The sequence below is a fragment of the Amia ocellicauda genome, chromosome 8, assembly GCF_036373705.1.
Source record: "Amia ocellicauda isolate fAmiCal2 chromosome 8, fAmiCal2.hap1, whole genome shotgun sequence".
In the NCBI taxonomy this organism is placed as follows: domain Eukaryota; kingdom Metazoa; phylum Chordata; class Actinopteri; order Amiiformes; family Amiidae; genus Amia; species Amia ocellicauda.
In genome coordinates this window covers 39,421,018-39,439,411 of record NC_089857.1, presented here as the reverse complement: position 1 = coordinate 39,439,411, position 18,394 = coordinate 39,421,018, and the positions used below count along the sequence as shown (strand labels likewise).

The 18,394-nt window shown below is 37.6% G+C and overlaps 1 protein-coding gene across 1 annotated transcript in view; it reads left to right on the top strand.

Moving 5' to 3' along the window:
* The first annotated feature begins 10,380 nt into the window (after window positions 1–10,380).
* The window catches only part of fbn2 (fibrillin 2), a 69,868-nt gene continuing 61,854 nt past the window's right edge, over window positions 10,381–18,394 (top strand). The window contains exons 1-5 of the mRNA XM_066711363.1: window positions 10,381–10,944; window positions 11,290–11,372; window positions 14,207–14,305; window positions 14,589–14,684; window positions 15,921–16,016. Coding sequence (XP_066567460.1) covers window positions 10,772–10,944; window positions 11,290–11,372; window positions 14,207–14,305; window positions 14,589–14,684; window positions 15,921–16,016 — 547 coding nt within the window. The 5' untranslated portion in view covers window positions 10,381–10,771. The remainder of the gene's footprint in view (window positions 10,945–11,289; window positions 11,373–14,206; window positions 14,306–14,588; window positions 14,685–15,920; window positions 16,017–18,394) is intronic.

The window sequence follows — 18,394 nt, the reverse complement described above, 5'->3', positions numbered from 1 at the left end:
CCGTGGCATTTAAACGATGCCCAATTGGCACTAAGGGGCCTAAAGTGTGCCAAGAAAACATCCCCCACACCATTACACCACCACCACCAGCCTGCACAGTGGTAACAAGGCATGATGGATCCATGTTCTCATTCTGTTTACGCCAAATTCTGACTCTACCATCTGAATGTCTCAACAGAAATCGAGACTCATCAGACCAGGCAACATTTTTCCAGTCTTCAACTGTCCAATTTTGGTGAGCTTGTGCAAATTGTAGCCTCTTTTTCCTATTTGTAGTGGAGATGAGTGGTACCCGGTGGGGTCTTCTGCTGTTGTAGCCCATCCGCCTCAAGGTTGTACGTGTTGTGGCTTCACAAATGCTTTGCTGCATACCTTGGTTGTAATGAGTGGTTATTTCAGTCAAAGTTGCTCTTCTATCAGCTTGAATCAGTCGGCCCATTCTCCTCTGACCTCTAGCATCAACAAGGCATTTTCGCCCACAGGACTGCCGCATACTGGATGTTTTTCCCTTTTCACACCATTCTTTGTAAACCCTAGAAATGGTTGTGCGTGAAATCCCAGTAACTGAGCAGATTGTGAAATACTCAGACCGGCCCGTCTGGCACCAACAACCATGCCATGCTCAAAATTGCTTAAATCACCTTTCTTTCCCATTCAGACATTCAGTTTGGAGTTCAGGAGATTGTCTTGACCAGGACCACACCCCTAAATGCATTGAAGCAACTGCCATGTGATTGGTTGGTTAGATAATTGCATTAATGAGAAATTGAACAGGTGTTCCTAATAATCCTTTAGGTGAGTGTGTATATATATATATATATATATATATATATATATATCTCAGAGATGTCGATTTCGAGATCAGAGTCAAGCCCAAATTTTGCCTCAAGCCTGATAATTTTTTCCAGAGCTGTATATATATTAAGCATGAATATATAACTGCTTCATCCAATACAAGGTTACAGTGAGGTGGTGCCTAACATGGCAAAAACAGGGCCCAAGGAGAGCACCAACACACACCACCTGTCTTTGGGATGAGGGAGGTAACCTGAGCCCCCAGTGAAAACCCACACGGCCACAGCGCCCACGGCTAAAACTGATCCTGGGTCTGAGGAGCTGTGAGGCAGCAGCACTGAGCACTGAGCCACTGTCCCTAAACATTGCATTCCCAAATCATTTCACAGCATTAACTAATAGCTTCATTCACAGACACATGTTCACGTCAGTGTAAGTGTATATTGCTAAAAAAACACTAAAATACACAATATTACACAAGAGGACACTTTTATGAATTCCTTTATGCTGAACTCCTCTAAAGATAACCTGTAGTACTCCAATGATGACTTGTGTTATGGGAAATGAACAACCACAACCAGGGTTATTCAGTGTTATTTTCTAACAAATGATAAACAGAAAATAAACAAAAAACAAATACTTTAAAATTCGTAACTTTTAACTTTTTTCAACAGCAATATGTTAATGCATAACTGGAAGAATTTGCGGGGCAAATTGTAAACCGCCAGCCTCTCAGCATGATAAAAGTTGTTATTTATCATGTCCTTATTTTCAGTTACTGGACCTTACTGCTTAAACATTAGCTCTGGGATTGTTGGAGGAACCACAAGACAAGATAATTTCTTCTGGTAGTAAACAAGACCCATCTGGAAAGTGCTGCTCTGAGACCTTTGAACACAACCTTCTTTTTTCTTTTTAGACTCAGACTAGTTAATGTGGGGACTGCTTTGTAACTTTGATTTGGCTTTGTTTAGTTATGAATCCATGCTTAGAACCAGCAGAATCCTTTTTTTAATTAAGTCATCATACCAAAATTTAACATTTCGGGATTCTACGGGTCCCATATGTAATCAGAAAGTGGGAAGGCAGATAACCATCTATCTAGTGTTCTGTTTAACAGCGGAGAGGGACTTTTAGTGCTGCCCAAAGTACAACAGAATGAATGGCTTTCATGAAATTATTACTGACATAAAAAGTAACTGTACTTAAGTAGTTAATGGGCTGGTTAACCTCTTAAACTGACTAGTCTTTGGCAACTCAATGTTATTTTAGGTAGAGTAGTCCAAGGTTAATTCTAATCAGGCTCTTTGCAATCAGCAGTAAATGTTCCAATGGCTATTTTAGAGATACATTTCTTGTTTTCTCTCTATATTTCTATATGCTATGCTGTATGGTTCATGGAAAGTGTTAGCATGTGAAATAAGGCAAGCCGAGCCAAATGGAGGAGATACAACGGAGGCATTTCTGCGTTCGAATGGGATTGTTTCTAGGGGTGCGTCTTCTGCAACACATGCCAATACTTCCTAATGCAGAGTATTCATGGTGTCACTATTGTTATTGTTCCAATAAAGCAGCTGCCCAAATTACCAAATTAAACATTTGCATGTGAAACTCAATTTAAGTGAACTGGATTAAGACCCCTGTTGATGGGGAAGCAAATTCGATAAAATACAGAATAAAGAATAACACACAAAAAGAGAAATCAGAAAATATCATGACAACAAAGTGTAGGGTGATAGTTTAGCTCCATGGCTTTGCATGATTTTTACACATATTTCTCCTGGAATCTAAAGGATTCTTCCAACAGGGGGCTCCAGAACACTTTCTGATGCACGTCATATTTCTTGTCAGCTGCTCCAATTACATGTTCAACTTTGTCTGTGAAATGGAGACCTATATATACAGCACACATAACAGAAAAATATTTAAATGCAGGATTTAATGGTAAACTGATTTAAAAGTCTTCACAGTTAAAGTTTCACAAACAGTAAAATAGATGTTCTAAACCTGGATTAATATGTATAAATGTCATTGTGTTGCGAGCTGAATACAAAATACTCTATTAATAATTATTCCATGAATTAGTTAATGATCCTTTCTGCCCTGTCATTTCTCATTTATTTTGCTTGTTAGCAGTCCTTTTCATCAACTGCTTGTTTTTGTTGAAACACATTGTACCTCAAGGTCATATCTGATTTATGCTTCCTACTTCTTTATTATGCCTCTTAGTAACTTGCTTGTCTAATTGAAGCCTGCTGCTGTATATATTGTTGAAAGTTTTACCAGCCCTAAGAAAGAGACAGGAATTTTCTCGTGTAGAGCCAAATTCTCAGCAGAGTCTTTACTGCCAATTCGAAGATAAATTGATCCATCATAGAATAAAAAAGAAGACTGTATTTAATAAGGTACTGGCACAGTCAGCTGTTTATCAGGATGTACTGTACATGTACTGTTCCCTTAATAAAACTATTTTTATTCAAAGTGTGTTATAGTATTACAGTTACAGTATAACCCATGTATTACAGCAAGTCACATCCAATATAGGTAGTCAGCAATGTGTATCATATACAAATATTACATATTTTTTACAGTGATTTTAGAGACATGATTTGGAATTAAACCCAAATACCTGTAGTCTGTTTTTCTCTGCACGATTTCCCGCCCTAGATGATGATTTCAAAGCTTGCTCTTTTCAGCCCTTATACCTGTGATTAATACCCATAACTAATTTAGAAGTCAACTTTTCACAAGAAAATACAGGAAAAGATAATGGATTTCTAGTGAGAATATTCCAGAAAAATGAACCAAAAATGATATACTTTCAAAGTTATAATAGAATTAAAGAAAACTAAACTTAAAAAATATACAATGGAAAATAATAACAACAAACAAGCATTTTGCCTTTCCAGACATTAATAATAACCCCATAAAAAAGTCTAGATTGCTCACCCAACCATCAAAGAGCAGGTGCGATGGGTATGGACTGAATTTCATTTTCTTCCATCTCAGCACCATCCAGAGAATTCCTGCAAATAGATGCCAAAAGCAAAAGTACTCATTAGCAAATACTTTATCTGTATTTTTTAACCAATGTGAATCACTCTATTTCTTTAAGATACCTGACATATCAAACCTAATATGGCAAAGATTTAGTGCATGCAGCTTATCTACCAAACCCCTGGTTCTTACAAGATAAGGCTTGTTTTCTAAGCTGAGATCAACAACTCCTGTCGGTAACATCTGATTTTTTTTACAGTAATGGGCACATCTGCTGATGTTGTACAGCAATAGTCACTTTACCCCAAAGTGCTCTTAAATTAACTGAGGCTGGACGACTATAAAGCAAGGAATGAATGTACTTCCCTCACTAACCAGCCCTTCACATCCGTGTTTGCTCTGACCTCTGTCCAGAGAGGTCTGGTCACTAATGGGCTGAGCCACTGGGGTCATTCACAAACAGGTTGATGAAGCCCTTAGATCAAATAACCAATACCAAACAGAAGGTGAAAGGAATGGTGTCCTCTTGTTTGTTGCCATGTCTTGTGCTGTTATGTTCATGGTTCGAGAGCATCCATGCTGGCTTGCTGGCAGCTGTGATGGTATCAGTCAAATTTGGTACTGGGCAAGTGTAACGTGCCCATCAGACCTCTGAGCACCTGATCTGCAGGACCAAAGCATGCAACAAACACAGCATTTAATGCAAGGCACGGCACCAAGACTGGAGGGTATGACTTCACTGTAACAGACTGATTTTTACACACTATGTACGCATTATATATAGAGAGAGAGATAGAGAGAGAGAGGGGGGAGAGTGAGGGAGAGAATGTATTACTTACAATTGTATTAATTATAAAAATACAATTTGAACTAAGAAGTGCTTAATGTTTTGGAAGTGTCATGTACTGTACTACAGTATAATGAACATCTACTAAGCTGAGATATACAGCCTGCCGGTTGCAGTTTACTAAGTTAGAGGTACATTTTGCATTAAGGGGGCTTCAGGTAAAGATAACATCTTAATAGCAATAACAACGGTGTGCTCCTGCACTTAACCCAGGTATCTGTCTCACAGCCCGACTTAAGGAGGATCGCTTCTTCCATCTGCCTCAGAGCAAGGTCCCGACATCTGTTTTCACTTACACTGTGATCACCGAGTTGGGTATTCTTAAATGATCTTCCTACGTGTCTGCTTTTGTCTATTGTCTTGCAGCTCATTGCACACGAGCACTGGCTAGTGAAAGAAACACACAAAACAGGTTGTTTGAGAGTGCAAATGTATGAGTGGTCAACAGATAACAGTCAAGAGACATGGGAACAGCAACACATATCATTTTACTCAAGACGTATTTACACCATCAATTTAAAACAATGTTATTTAGTGATTAATTTAGTTTCGCAGGATTTATGGCACCTTATGCATTTTATGTATTTTACATTGGCATTTCATATATATGTCTGTGTGTGTGTGAGAGAGAGGGAGAGAGAGAGGTGTACTATATGAAAATAATTCCAATTTCAGGAGTAGACAACCCTGTTTCAGGTTACTCACATCCATCCAGTAAAGTATAAATACCCCGTCTCTAACACACACCTAGCAGTCGTTGTTTCACATCCCTCCTCCTCCCCAGACACCGCCTCTGCAGCAGCTCCTTGGCTCATTCCTCATACGGAAGGGGGGGTTCAACGGCTGGACCCGGCTGCCAGACTGACGTTCTCAGTCTAGCGACTAAAGCCAAACATCTAACAACTCACACCGGTTCACAATCTGGGTTTGGGCAGTAGAAACACAACCCTTTAATGGAAGTCTGGGCTTGGGGGCTTCTCTAACCCTAACACTCAGCCATGAGATTTGTGTTGGTCTGGGGTGAGGGCTAGAGAAACTAGTAAGAATATCTAGGCATAGTCATACATTGTCAGGTGCTAACCCCCTCCCTGATGCCTCCATTTCTGTTACTTACAAAGTGTTAAAAGAGACAGAAAGAGCAGAAGAATAAAATATTGCACACAAGGAATTTAAGAATGGTTCACATCTATCCTTGGTATTGTTTCTAAAAACATATTTTCAGCCCGATTGGCTGAGCAATTGCAGTTGCCTTACATCCTGCTTCATTTCCCATCTGGCTGAAACGTATGGCTGAGAAGCGCTACTGGGCGGTGTGCAGGATTATATCCAGGGTGGGGTTCGGAGGCTCTCGGCCCGGCGTGTTTGTGTACCCTGTTGCTAATTATTGCCTGAAAGGAAAAGATCTCTGGGACAAGAGGAAAAGTGTTAATTAGGAAATAAGTGGATATCTTCTCAACACGAAGCATCAAAGAGCAGCCCCTGCCAATAATTACAGTTTGGATTTCAGGACACACACACACACACACAGATACACACACACACACACCCCTATCCCATCTGCTAACACTATAAAGAGATGTCTTGCCATAGCAGATGTCTGCAGCCTTGTGCAAACTTTGAACCAAAGGAAAGTATTCTTGAACTATGTCTGGTTAGCTCGGATTGCCAGTTGGCATCCGCTCTAATAGAAAATCAAAACCTGCTTTCACCAATGGGCTGCTCGTTGTTAAAAAATAAAATAAAATACAACATAGAATGACTTTATGTTGATGTTGGCGAAAGATTCAATCCATCAAAACTGATTTAGAAAGTTTCCTTTGTTTCCACCATCCCAAGGCACTATTCAATTATGAAATACAGTAATACGTGCAATTACAATTACAAATCTTAACAAAACAAAACATTAAATAAGTATTTAGCTGATTATCATATGTCAGTCAGGAATCGGGATTCATATGACATAGCAGGAACATTCACCTATGACGCTACAGTACAGCTAGTTTAGGGCCGTGTTCAAATTATCCTTGAGTTATTTTTTGCATACATTATCTCTAATACATATTGACTGCGTGGCATTCATTAATAAAACTTAATTTCTGTATTTCCTACGATTTTAAGACAAAGCAGCATGCTCCTATTGAATCCATTATAGCTAATGGCAGCTTGATTATTCTGAGCCAGCTGGAACTGCCAAACCACTGTGTAATTACTTATAACTGCACGTCCTAACTATGCCAGTTACAGTTTCTGGGCCCAATGTTAATTGCTGGAATGGTGTGTTTTCTGTCATAAGCAGACAGCAGTAAATCTGGGGAGGGGGTTGCAGTGCTTTAGTGTAATAAAATACATATTAAATATTTAAACTAAATTTGAGTTTACACAGGTAGTTAAGTTAAGTAATTATTAATTATTATTTTAGTTCCTCGCCAAAACCAAATGAACAGCAAATATCAAAAACATGAACATCAGTAAATATTAAATTTCATATGAAAATAAAGTCTTAAAGTGAAGTGATCATGTTTTTGGCTGCTTTTTGTTTGTTCTGTCACTTGCATTATATAAAGTGTTACTGTTACATCAATTTAAAAAATATATTTAAAAATGCATTTACTATCTTAATGTTTTTGCCACAATATTGAAATTCAGACCTATAAACAGTTTGGTACTGTATTTCTTCATACTTACTTCATAAAACAGGCTCTTAACCCCAGAGTTATTATTTACATACAAGTCCATGTTTCAAATACTTAATAAGCAGTAGAACAATTAGGAACACAAAATTTTATATAAGAAAAAAATACCAATATTTCACACAGAGCAGTTACAATGAGGAACAACTGCAGCAGCTCCAGGATAATTACTTATTTTGGTACAATTAAGATTTCACAAGCAGAAACAAGCAACAGGGTTGTTGATAAATACTCATTATAATGCACTGTATTGTTTAAGTAGACTATGTGTGATAATATATTTATTTAAATGGAACAAAGAGCATTGTGTTGCAGACTGGAGCAGTTTCTGTTGAAGCTAGAAAAGAGGAATGTGTTTAGCTGTTGATTGATTTGTAGTATCACAGGGAACCATTAATGCATTTATTATATGTCAACACAATACTTCATAGTCTACAAGAATCTTAAGAAATGTAACCTGCCTTCCATGCTTTTCATGTGATTTCATTTAAATGCGTATTGTAATAATAATAATAATAATAATAATAATAATAATAATAATAATTATATGATAGATCTGTTTTGCAGCAGCTGACAAGCAGTTTGAATCAGGCAGTTTCATGCACACAACTTCCTTTCTTCGTAAAATGAGTGAAGGTTGCGAGCAAGTCTTCCAGATCCCATGATAGAACTACAAAAAGTTAAGCAGTCTTTTCTTTTGTTGTTGGCATTAGACGACTTGCATATTTATCCACAATCAAGCCTCATGAGCAAGTCCAAAATCAAGAAACACTGCCTATGCAGCCAAGAGCGCTTTGCAGATGCTCAGCACGAAATGAAGAAAATACTAAAATGTGTGCCCCCGCCCCTCATTCTTCACCCAAATCAGTACAATCTACTAGTCCTTTTCCTAAATGAAAAAATATATAACAATAACAAAACATTTAAATACATAATCACATGACATGGAACAACCAGCATGATTCAGTTTAGACTATTATTATTTGTTTGTTTTTGCTCACACAGAATAAATACTCTGTCTTCAGTAGGACAATGGGAGCATGCAGCCAGCGTTTCTTCTTGTCTGTACATTTTCAGGAATGTATAATGCACATCTGTAATGAATTAGCAGAGCTTCTTTACCCATAATTACTTTGTCTGCGTGGTTTGTTGAAATTAGCCTGCTTTCGGTGGGTGCTGGCGAGTTGTAATTAACAGCTCAAACTTCCACTTGTTTTTTACGGACATTGATGTGGCAGTAAAAGTCAATCCAAGCACCTTCAATTTGTGCACGGTCTTAAAAGGCTGTGAGTTCTATAATAAATTAGAGTTTAGTAGTTTTACTTTCAGTGACAGGCTTGTTTGTTTGATTCTGTGCATGTCTGTCTTCCCTTCCAACAGTCCCGTTTAGGAGTAGAAGAATAGGTAAGACTGAACAACACATTTGTGACATAAGAATGGATATAAGCAGGGTAAAATGTTGTACATCGCAAATCTACTTAAAAAATGAATAGATAATGCAAGCAAGTTTGCAGAGATGAATTGTCCTACAGACAGATTGCTCCGACAACTACCTTTCCATATTATACATGTACATGCGATATGAAACGTTTCTTGCTGTGCTTGGTGTGTTGCAATGCTCTGAAAACAGCAATGATCCCCAAATCATTAATATGTCTATAAATTACTTTCCGTATTGTAACCGAGAGGATCAGGTTCCCAAGAGAATTTATTTAAGCAAAGTATCCCTAAGGCTCTTTACTGATTTGGCCTCTATCCAGGCCAGGGAGCTGAATCATTAGTGCTGGACTTTCCAGGTTTCCAGGTGTGTTTTTTTGGGGGGGAGGGGGTTGGGGGGTTATTCATCATCTCAGCACATCCAGTGTCACTTTAGCTGCTGGTGAAACTTTGTGATGACTGCAATTTCTGTCCATGAGTTTTTTTTTTCAGTGTAGTAAGTTAAAAATAAAATGGAATTTACCACAATATGTCCACAAAATGTATATTGATGCAGTGTGTATAGTTATTCTTCAAGCTTACAAAAAGTTTTCACTTGATTTTACACTAAATTGTAGAAGTCAATACAATAATGTTGTGTTGTAAAATTGTTCAAAACATTTTTATTTTAAGAAAGTCGTTTTTTTTTTTATCATTCTGCTCCACAATAGAGCTCCCCTTTCTTGCCCTGCCTGAGTCTGGTGCTGGGCAAGAGGTAATACAGGAGCCAGAAAACAATGACTTGGCAAAGCAAGCGTGTCTTACTGTGGATCGTATAAATCCATAAGTGACAGACTGGAGGTATGCCAGTTTAAGGGCAGAAAATTATACATTATTCTATTGTCCTCTGGAGATGGCTGTAGTTGAAGTATGATTATACAGCCTTTACAATAATAATAATAATAATAATAATAATAATAATAATAATAATAATAATATTGTAACAATTGAATTAGGTCTGGAAAACTGGAAAAGATATGCACAAACATGTTTGGTGTAGGGTAAAACAAATACAAAAAGTTTTTCTTCTATCTTATTAATATATCCTGTATGACAACACTGCATACTTTAGGTTGCCTTACATACTTTTGCTGTCTTCTTATTCCAGTACTGTTGGATTTAACTACACTGCTAATAAAAGTATGATTTAATGTATCTTTGAACACTGCAGAGGTTTTATTACAATTATTATTATGGCTATATGTTTAATGAGAATGTATATTTGTCTGTTCTACACATTCTGCAAGATATATTCAACAGTTTGGTTAAGACATGGCTGTACATTGTGTGATTCAATTCAATATCTCTGAGGTTTTTACACACGGGGCTGCTGAGAAATGTACTTTTATTCTGAACTGGAAGACAAAACCAATCTATGTGCAGCAAATGTAACATTAAACTTTTAGACATCTTATTATTATATTATTTTATTATTTTCGTGGTCGTCCCGCCCACTACATGTGACTCATAACTTTTGACAATAATCGGACAGAAATCATGTCAGCCCACCGCCCCCTTTCTGTGAAAACACCCAGTGGTGTGAGAGATGATTTGCAGCAGCCACAAAACCTCAGAGAGCATTTCTTCTCATCCCAGGCACCGCTCGGCTCTGCTCGGCTCCGCTCGGTTCCGCTCGGTTCCGCTCGGCTCGGTTCGGCTCGGTTGAGGTGTTCCATCTCACTTTGAAATCTGCCTGATCTGTTTTCCTTTTTTCGTTCCCTCTTTTTTTGCACCTCCAGATGACACCAAATCCGGCATGTAACTCTTGAAAACTAAGGATCTGCCTGGATACTTTATTACCTCAATTTTTTTCTTCCCTTCTCATATATATATATATTTCCTCCCACAACTTTCCCAGCGGTGGATGGTTTCTTTTCGCTGCACATAAACAAACTCTCACAGAAACTTTCCAAGGATTAAAAAACACTGTTCCCACGCAAATCTGCCAGCTTGAAGGTGTCCCGGGATGGGGACTGCGTGGTTTTTTCGGTGCTTTATTGGATCTATAGCTTTATTGGGAATCTCGGTAGGAAAAGTATCCGGACAGATCCTCGGAAAAAGCAAATTGAAGCCCAATGAGGAGAAGGACGCCGCATCGCTGAGAGTCCGGAGGAGAGGACAGCAGGATGTCCTCAGAGGGTAACGAAAAACATGTGTTATTTAATACTGCTGTCAACTGAATAATGATGTTATTATTTAATGGTGATTATACGATGATTATTGCGTTTTTTTAATTAAACCATATACACCAACACACACAACCGTTTCCTTAAGAGATGTGGTTTGGGGATATGTAGTGGCATGTTTGGTGTATAGATTTGTAGGATGTAACTTGGAAAAAGTAACATGTTATCTTTTGCATAGGAAAAACGAAAAGATCACATAATAATGAATATAATGATGTCATTAACACGTGTAATGATGCCATTTATTTGACGTCACCCTTCCATTATCCTGATGTAATAATCCCATACTGTGCCACAGGCCGAATGTGTGCGGATCTCGATTCCATTCCTACTGCTGTCCAGGATGGAAGACACTACCTGGAGGAAACCAGTGTATTGTTCGTAAGTAGGACATTATTCATATTATTTTAGCAGGCGCCCTTGTCCAGGACGACTTACAATTGTTACAACATATCACAATATTTTTTTACAAACAAGTACCCAATACAGCTGGGTTTTTACTGGAGTCATCTAGGTAAACTATCTTGCTCAAGGGTACAAATGCAGTGCCCCCACCTACCTACCTACCTACCCACCAGGGATTGAAGCCACGATTACTGTTCTCCACAAAAACAACATTTTGCATGTTTTGAGCGAGAAATCAGTAACACTTTTCCACAAACTGGACACAAGTTTGCATTGAAGGAGATGTATACAGTTTATAAATAGGAGCAGATTGGATTAATACATGTGTTTATTAAAACTTGTGCTAGACACAATAGAGTAGCTTAACCCTTCATTAAAGAATCTGTGATATTAAGGAGTAGAGAATCACATATTATTACATGTAGACTTGAGTATTTTGTTTCACCACCAATAACGTTTTGTCTCTGGATATAAATTAAATTGACATTTTTTGACACAGTATTTGTATTTTATTTTACTATTCATTACAGAAGTTTGAGGGCTCATGGAAACCATCCCTCAATCACTAGAGGGCAGTGCGAATGTTTTGATTGGAAAGAGAGCAGTGCTTAAACAAGAGGTCAATTGCAAATAATCAAAAGGTAGCGTGCTTCTTGCTGGGGCTAGTTAGGTCTTTTGAACTCTACTGAAATATTACAGATGCTTGCACCAGCTGCAATGAATCATGCAAATAATCAAAAAGGTGCATAAAAGTCATCCATTGTAATCAACTCAAAGGCCCCAGCAAAATTAAAGACTTTGAATTACCTGTCAATTGTATCTTTCTGGTACTTTATGGCCTTTTAATTGCCAGAAAAGTATCCTGTTAGTTACAACAACTTCTGTGAGAAAACTGTATCCAACATTCAGAGGTGTCTTATTAAAGTTCTCAAATTCATTAGTTTCATTATAATGTTTAGCCATGTTTTATCTCATTTGAACAATCTTGTTAAAAAGTAAATTAAAACATTAACCCTACTCCCTGTGGATGAATTTACCAAAATAATTCATTATGGTTCCTGGTGTACACAAAATAACTGAATTCCAATCAGTGCAAGAATAGTTTATGGAAACAGTGGGGAGTGGTCAAATCCCCATTGTGCAATGCTCACATATTTTTTTAAATGGCGAGGAATTAGTATAAGTATACACTCTTGATATCCTTTTTATATAAAGCACACAAACCCAGCACACGTTTGGTTTGGAAACACTATTACTGTCCTGCTATTTAAATAAAACTGGCGATCAAATGATCACAAATAGTTTTTTACAATTGCAACCTCTACTGAATTAGCTTGAGATAATCCCGAGAATCATACCATACTAGCCAGTCTGACATGTACTATTAACTCAAGTTAGTTGGGACTGGCCCAGCAGGACTATCCCTAACTGACCTGTCCCCTTGTCCTGCAATATCTCACTAATTTCTTGCCTGAGCTACAACAGAGAAATCTTTACAGCATTGACAGGCTTGCAACAGTGTTGCAGGTGGTCTGAGAGCTTCGGAGTTGAATTACATCATTTTAATCAGGCTATAATTAAGCTTAGAATATTGTCAAGCAAAATCGGACAGGTCTTAAATTGTCCCTGAGTTCCAGTTCTCAGATGTGAATGGGATGTACTGTATGTCTTGGACAATGTCTTCATCCTACATTGGGTACCGAGGGTGTTAGGGATATTTCAAAGTGGGGGTTATGAGAACTGAACAATAATTTCTTAGAGATCGTCTATATGGCACTTTTTCCCCTGTGTTCTAAAAAATAGGATTCGTTTTTTTGTTTTTTAACTGACAATTTTATACTTTCTCTAATTGTTGGGTATTTCTTCCAGCTGGCCATTCTAAACAGAATAAGTACTCCACTTTTGGAAAGCAGGGAGAATATACACTACATTTAAAGCAATTTGTTACCAAAGAAACATTTTCAGTATTTGTTTTTAAGTCTTATGGTCGGTGATTTGCCTTTTCAGTGATGATATTAGAAAGATGGGTGTTGCTTTAGCAGGAATAGTTAATCAGAAATTACAAAATTACAAAAGTGCATAGGAAAATACACAGTTAGTACAAAATACAAGTCCTACATCCTAGATTATAATAGTTAATAAGTGCAGACAAGATGAGAAGTCATTGTTAGAGTCAGAGGTAAGGGGAAGGGGGTAGAGTAAATCAAAATAAACAACACGAGTACAAGCAATATAAAAGCAAGCAGTGTGATGAAAACGTTATGTAAGTGTAATATTACAACAGAGCTGAGCCACACAGGAGAATATTCTACTAAATGATTGATTTAAACAACACAACAATAACTAAAAATATTCTTAACATACTGTATTAAGTGCTCTGACATCCTAGTAACACATGCAGAATTAAAATGAAGTATTCATATCAGTACACAGGGTTTTAATGTGACACTCAATAATGAAAGAAAAACCGTTAGTGGAAATGACAATCTGTGATATGAAAACCAGATTGTGATAAGACTTGTCTCTTAGCTGTCCTACATCCTAATACAGTGAAGTTTAGTTATGGAGTTTGTATAGTTCTGCAAATGCTTACCATATGTAATTCGATTTACTTCACTGTTCCCCAGTCTGGTGCAAGGCAAGTCTGAACCTCATTTTACTTCCACTACTTGTTCCGAAACATTTCCTGTCATCCATAAAGCTAAAGATCAAAGTTTGATACGGCTGTTTGATGCAATTGACAAACGAGAATTTAATTGTGAAGGATGGATTTTGGGTTGTATCTCATCCTTTTCTAATTTCATTTACAGCCATTTGTCGTAACAGCTGTGGCGATGGATTCTGTTCACGTCCAAATATGTGTACTTGTTCTAGTGGACAGATAGCACCAGCCTGTGGGGATAAATCCAGTAAGTATGCACCCATGTAACCTAAAATAATTATTTCTCTGAGAATTTTATTTGATGAATTAGTGCACAAACCCTCAAATGTAGACTCTGATTTAGAAAAACATAGTTGTTAGTGTTTGATTGTTATTATTATTGTTTTTTTTATTATTTCTGTTTGATCTATAAACAAAGCTATTGCGAACATATTGTACTGTAAAAACATGAATTATAGTAATAATACAAGGCAGATGTCAAGAATATGATGTATTGTATAATATATGTAACTGTATCATCTGACTTGCAGTTCAACAGTGCAACATCAGATGCATGAATGGAGGGTCATGTGCAGAAGACCACTGCCAATGCCAGAAGGGCTACACTGGGACTTACTGTGGACAGGGTACGTATGGTTAACAAATACAGCTTGATTGTTTAACACTACAGTTTTACGGCACCCTAATTTAGGTATTAATAGGAAAAAAGTACTACTGAACCATTAATTCTGAAATTAAGTGCAGCTCGAAAGCAATATGTTAATGTTTCTACGAACACTTCAGGGCATACACTTGAGGCTGCGTTTTGAATTTGTCTGAGATCTTTCAGGCGTTGAACTGAGTGGCAGTGCTAATTGAAAGCGTGGTTTTGAATGTCTGCCCTATTCCTTATAACAGAGTAGCCAAGCTGTTTAACATATTCAGAATGGTGAAAGGTGCATTTACCTTTTGCATGTGAAACGGGAGTTTGGGGGGATATGGTTTGTCTGACAATTTCATTAATTTAAATGGTGTTAAATCCGAAAGTAAGTTAGTAATAAAGGTTAAAATGCTCTGCCTTAGTTGTTTTACAGTAGCTTCACAAGATTTAGGAAATTGTCCAAACCCTACACTCCACGTTCCACTCCACTACGACACATAAAATACTCCTACATTCCCACTGTGGTTAGGTCTTTGCTGTTGGAGAAACATTAACCTTAAAGCCTGGCTTTGACCTGTTGTCATGTTCCCGCCAACGTGTAAACAAGACCAAATTCAAAATGAGATTGCAGCTTTCTCAGTGGGATGGCCTGCATACAGTGCTGTGTATTCCACTGGCTGCTGGCTCAGGCTAGTGTTAAGCAAGTGCTACACTCAAACAAATATGTCCTAAAAAAAAGACTTGTGATTTGCACTTCAAAGTAGAACTTTTTTGGCATGTAGAAAAAAGCTGGAGACAGCAGATGGAACTTCAGTATTGAAGGTATTCCAGTTATAGAGTTAAAACAACACAAACCATATTGAAAACAGTGAAGGAAATGCACTGCAATTACTTAAACAGTTAGACCTTCCTGCGACTTGGCAGGGGTTAAGGGCTCATATGAAACGCTGTGTCTTCCAAACTTTAATTTATTTAATGAGAATTACAGACTCCTATCTGATTGTAATGAGAGTTGGAGTCTTCCTAATTCCACTGAGTGCCAACATAAATATCTGGCATCTGTCGTGGAGGATATTCTATAGATAATTATAAACCAGTGAAACTGATACACTTTATAACAAACATTTGTCAAACGGTATGGAAACAGATCTTTAGATATGACGATTGTTTCGGATGAACTTGTCAGTGTCTAAACTGTGTATAATCTGGGATTGGGTTCTAGCTGTCTGCGAGAATGGTTGCCAAAACGGAGGGCGCTGTGTCGGACCCAACCGGTGCGCTTGTGTGTACGGATTTACAGGCCCGCAGTGCGAAAGAGGTAAGATAAAACGATGGAAACAATTACTCATTCTCCGCCTAAGGAGTTCTGCTTAAACTCCAGTGTTGCCTGTCACTTTTCAAACACTGCCATTTTTCAATTTCTATCTAAATAAGGGAAGTGACTAAAGGAGAGAAGGGCAGCTTTTCACAAAGGCTGCAGTGAATGTAACCTTTCACATCTCTCTGTTTGCCCACAGATCAATCTTAGGGGGTTTTAAATAAGCTTTTACTGTATCTGGTTCTGTGTCAGGTCAACTGTGGAACAAATTCACTCTCCAGAAGGTAATCTGTAACCAGCAAGAATAGAACTGCAGGAACTGAATAAATGATCAAACGCTGTCTTTGATTACTGTGTGCGTCAAAGCCTAATTGTGCCTGTGGTTAACTGTCTATCCCACCACCGCATCGGAGGTGTATATCATGGAAAAGCCATGACAGTGAGACAGTTGCAAGGGAAAAACTCTGGCAGTAGGAATGTGGCAGAGGAATGTGTAGAGGAATGTGGTGTATCCGTAACAAGGGACTGTTGTATAGTAGCTTTTTGATTGTTGTGTGTAATTGATGCAGTAGAGTGTAGCTTATGTTTACTGTATGTGTATCGTTTGCCATGGGATTTTATATAAAACAAAAAACAAATAATAATAAAATAAATAAAAAATATTAGTGGCAACGACAAGTTCTTTCTATGTTTGTGTGGAAAAGGGGCAGTGTGTCATGTCCTCACACCTACTTGTAAGAGAAACTGTCAAATACTGCTCGCATATCTAGTGAGTGTAATCCGGAAAATAAATACATTTACGCATACGTGCAGTACGGAGGAAAATACGTATTACTGAAAAATCTTTTCCAAATCTTAAATTAGTTGGGGATTCTTGAGCTTACTGTAGCAACTGTAGTTATTTTTGTTATGTTAATTGGATCAGATATTTTATGATGATCATGGGTTGAAGCTTTCTGTAGCGGCAACATTTCATTATTAAACATAACTTCATAGAATAATGTCTGAGGGATAGATGTTGAATATTGCAGTTTATATTCAAATGTCAAATATGAGTTATTCATGCTGGTGTTTTATTTATGTACAATATAATTTGTCTCTGTAAAATGAATCTGAAGGTTTAAGTGTAGGAACAGATGTCACGGAAGTTAGACACTGGGTATAAATGTAATGTCGAGGGAGATTTGGGTCAAGCACAGACTGGCATGAGAATCTGAGCTTTTCAAGGTTGTGCATAAACTAATAAGCTATTGTAGGACAGGCAGAGCTGAATAAGCCACTTCAAATTACTGTCTCTGGACACTTTTATTTGTGGGGAATATATTATTAACGTGGAAAGTATTTCCGTTGTGAGGAATCACAAAACAGAAACACAGAAAGAGAAGGCAAGCAAAAGATCAAACCCTTACTTCAGACTCTTTATCATAGTAGGAGAATAGGGCATAAATAGAGATAAAGTGTATCTGGATTCAACAGTAGTAAAAATCTGATGGGTCATTCTGAAGATGCTGAGTCACCGATGCATTCATGAAGCTGGGTAGGGGTCCAGAGATGGTTCAACTGCTGGAAATGGGATAAACAAGAAAGGCCAAATGCTTTACATTTCCTCTGACTGCTGATTTGAGAAATGCAAGGAGGTATTCATCATTTCCTGTGGTCTGAATTGTCCTATAGCAAATGTGTTACTAACAAGTATCCTTATAATAAATGGGAAAGCATGCATGCTAATCAAAACAATACCTTACAATGGATGCCCTTCTCAATGAGTAGTGACAATTAAGAGTTTAAACTTTATTTATGACTTTCCTCTGTCTAATGTTTTAAAGGGAGATAAGTGTATGAACAATTTTGCAGATAAGTTTTAGTTTAATCTTAAAATATGTTTTGCATGATTGACAAGATCAGATTTTTTGGGGGGCAAAATAAAAATCTTTGTTTTAACAGGTGACACAAAGGAAAGATTAAAACAATAACTCAGTTTGATAAATGAGGATTGTCAGAATGACTGTTAAGTTGGTTTTCAAAATGCGATTAATTGTCGATATTAATTTTGTACAAATATAAGTCTATTGGTTATTTTCCCTAATGTAAAACATATGTGGTTTTCCTTGTGTAAGAGCAATTGGCCTTGCAGACACTGTGCTATGGTAAAAAATAACGCGTCTGCATGGCTGGTTATCTGAGCTCCTACCAGACTAATTTCCGGTCTGGAGACGGCCGACTGTGCTGACGCTAATGACTGGCAAGGTTACCGTATTCAAATGCAGACTTACTGCTGGGTTAACAAGGAAGCAGGACTTGCTTAGGAATTAAGATAATGCTTAATTCCTGCTCCTTCATATGCTCAATGTCAAGCAAACATGTACAAAAGCAAAACA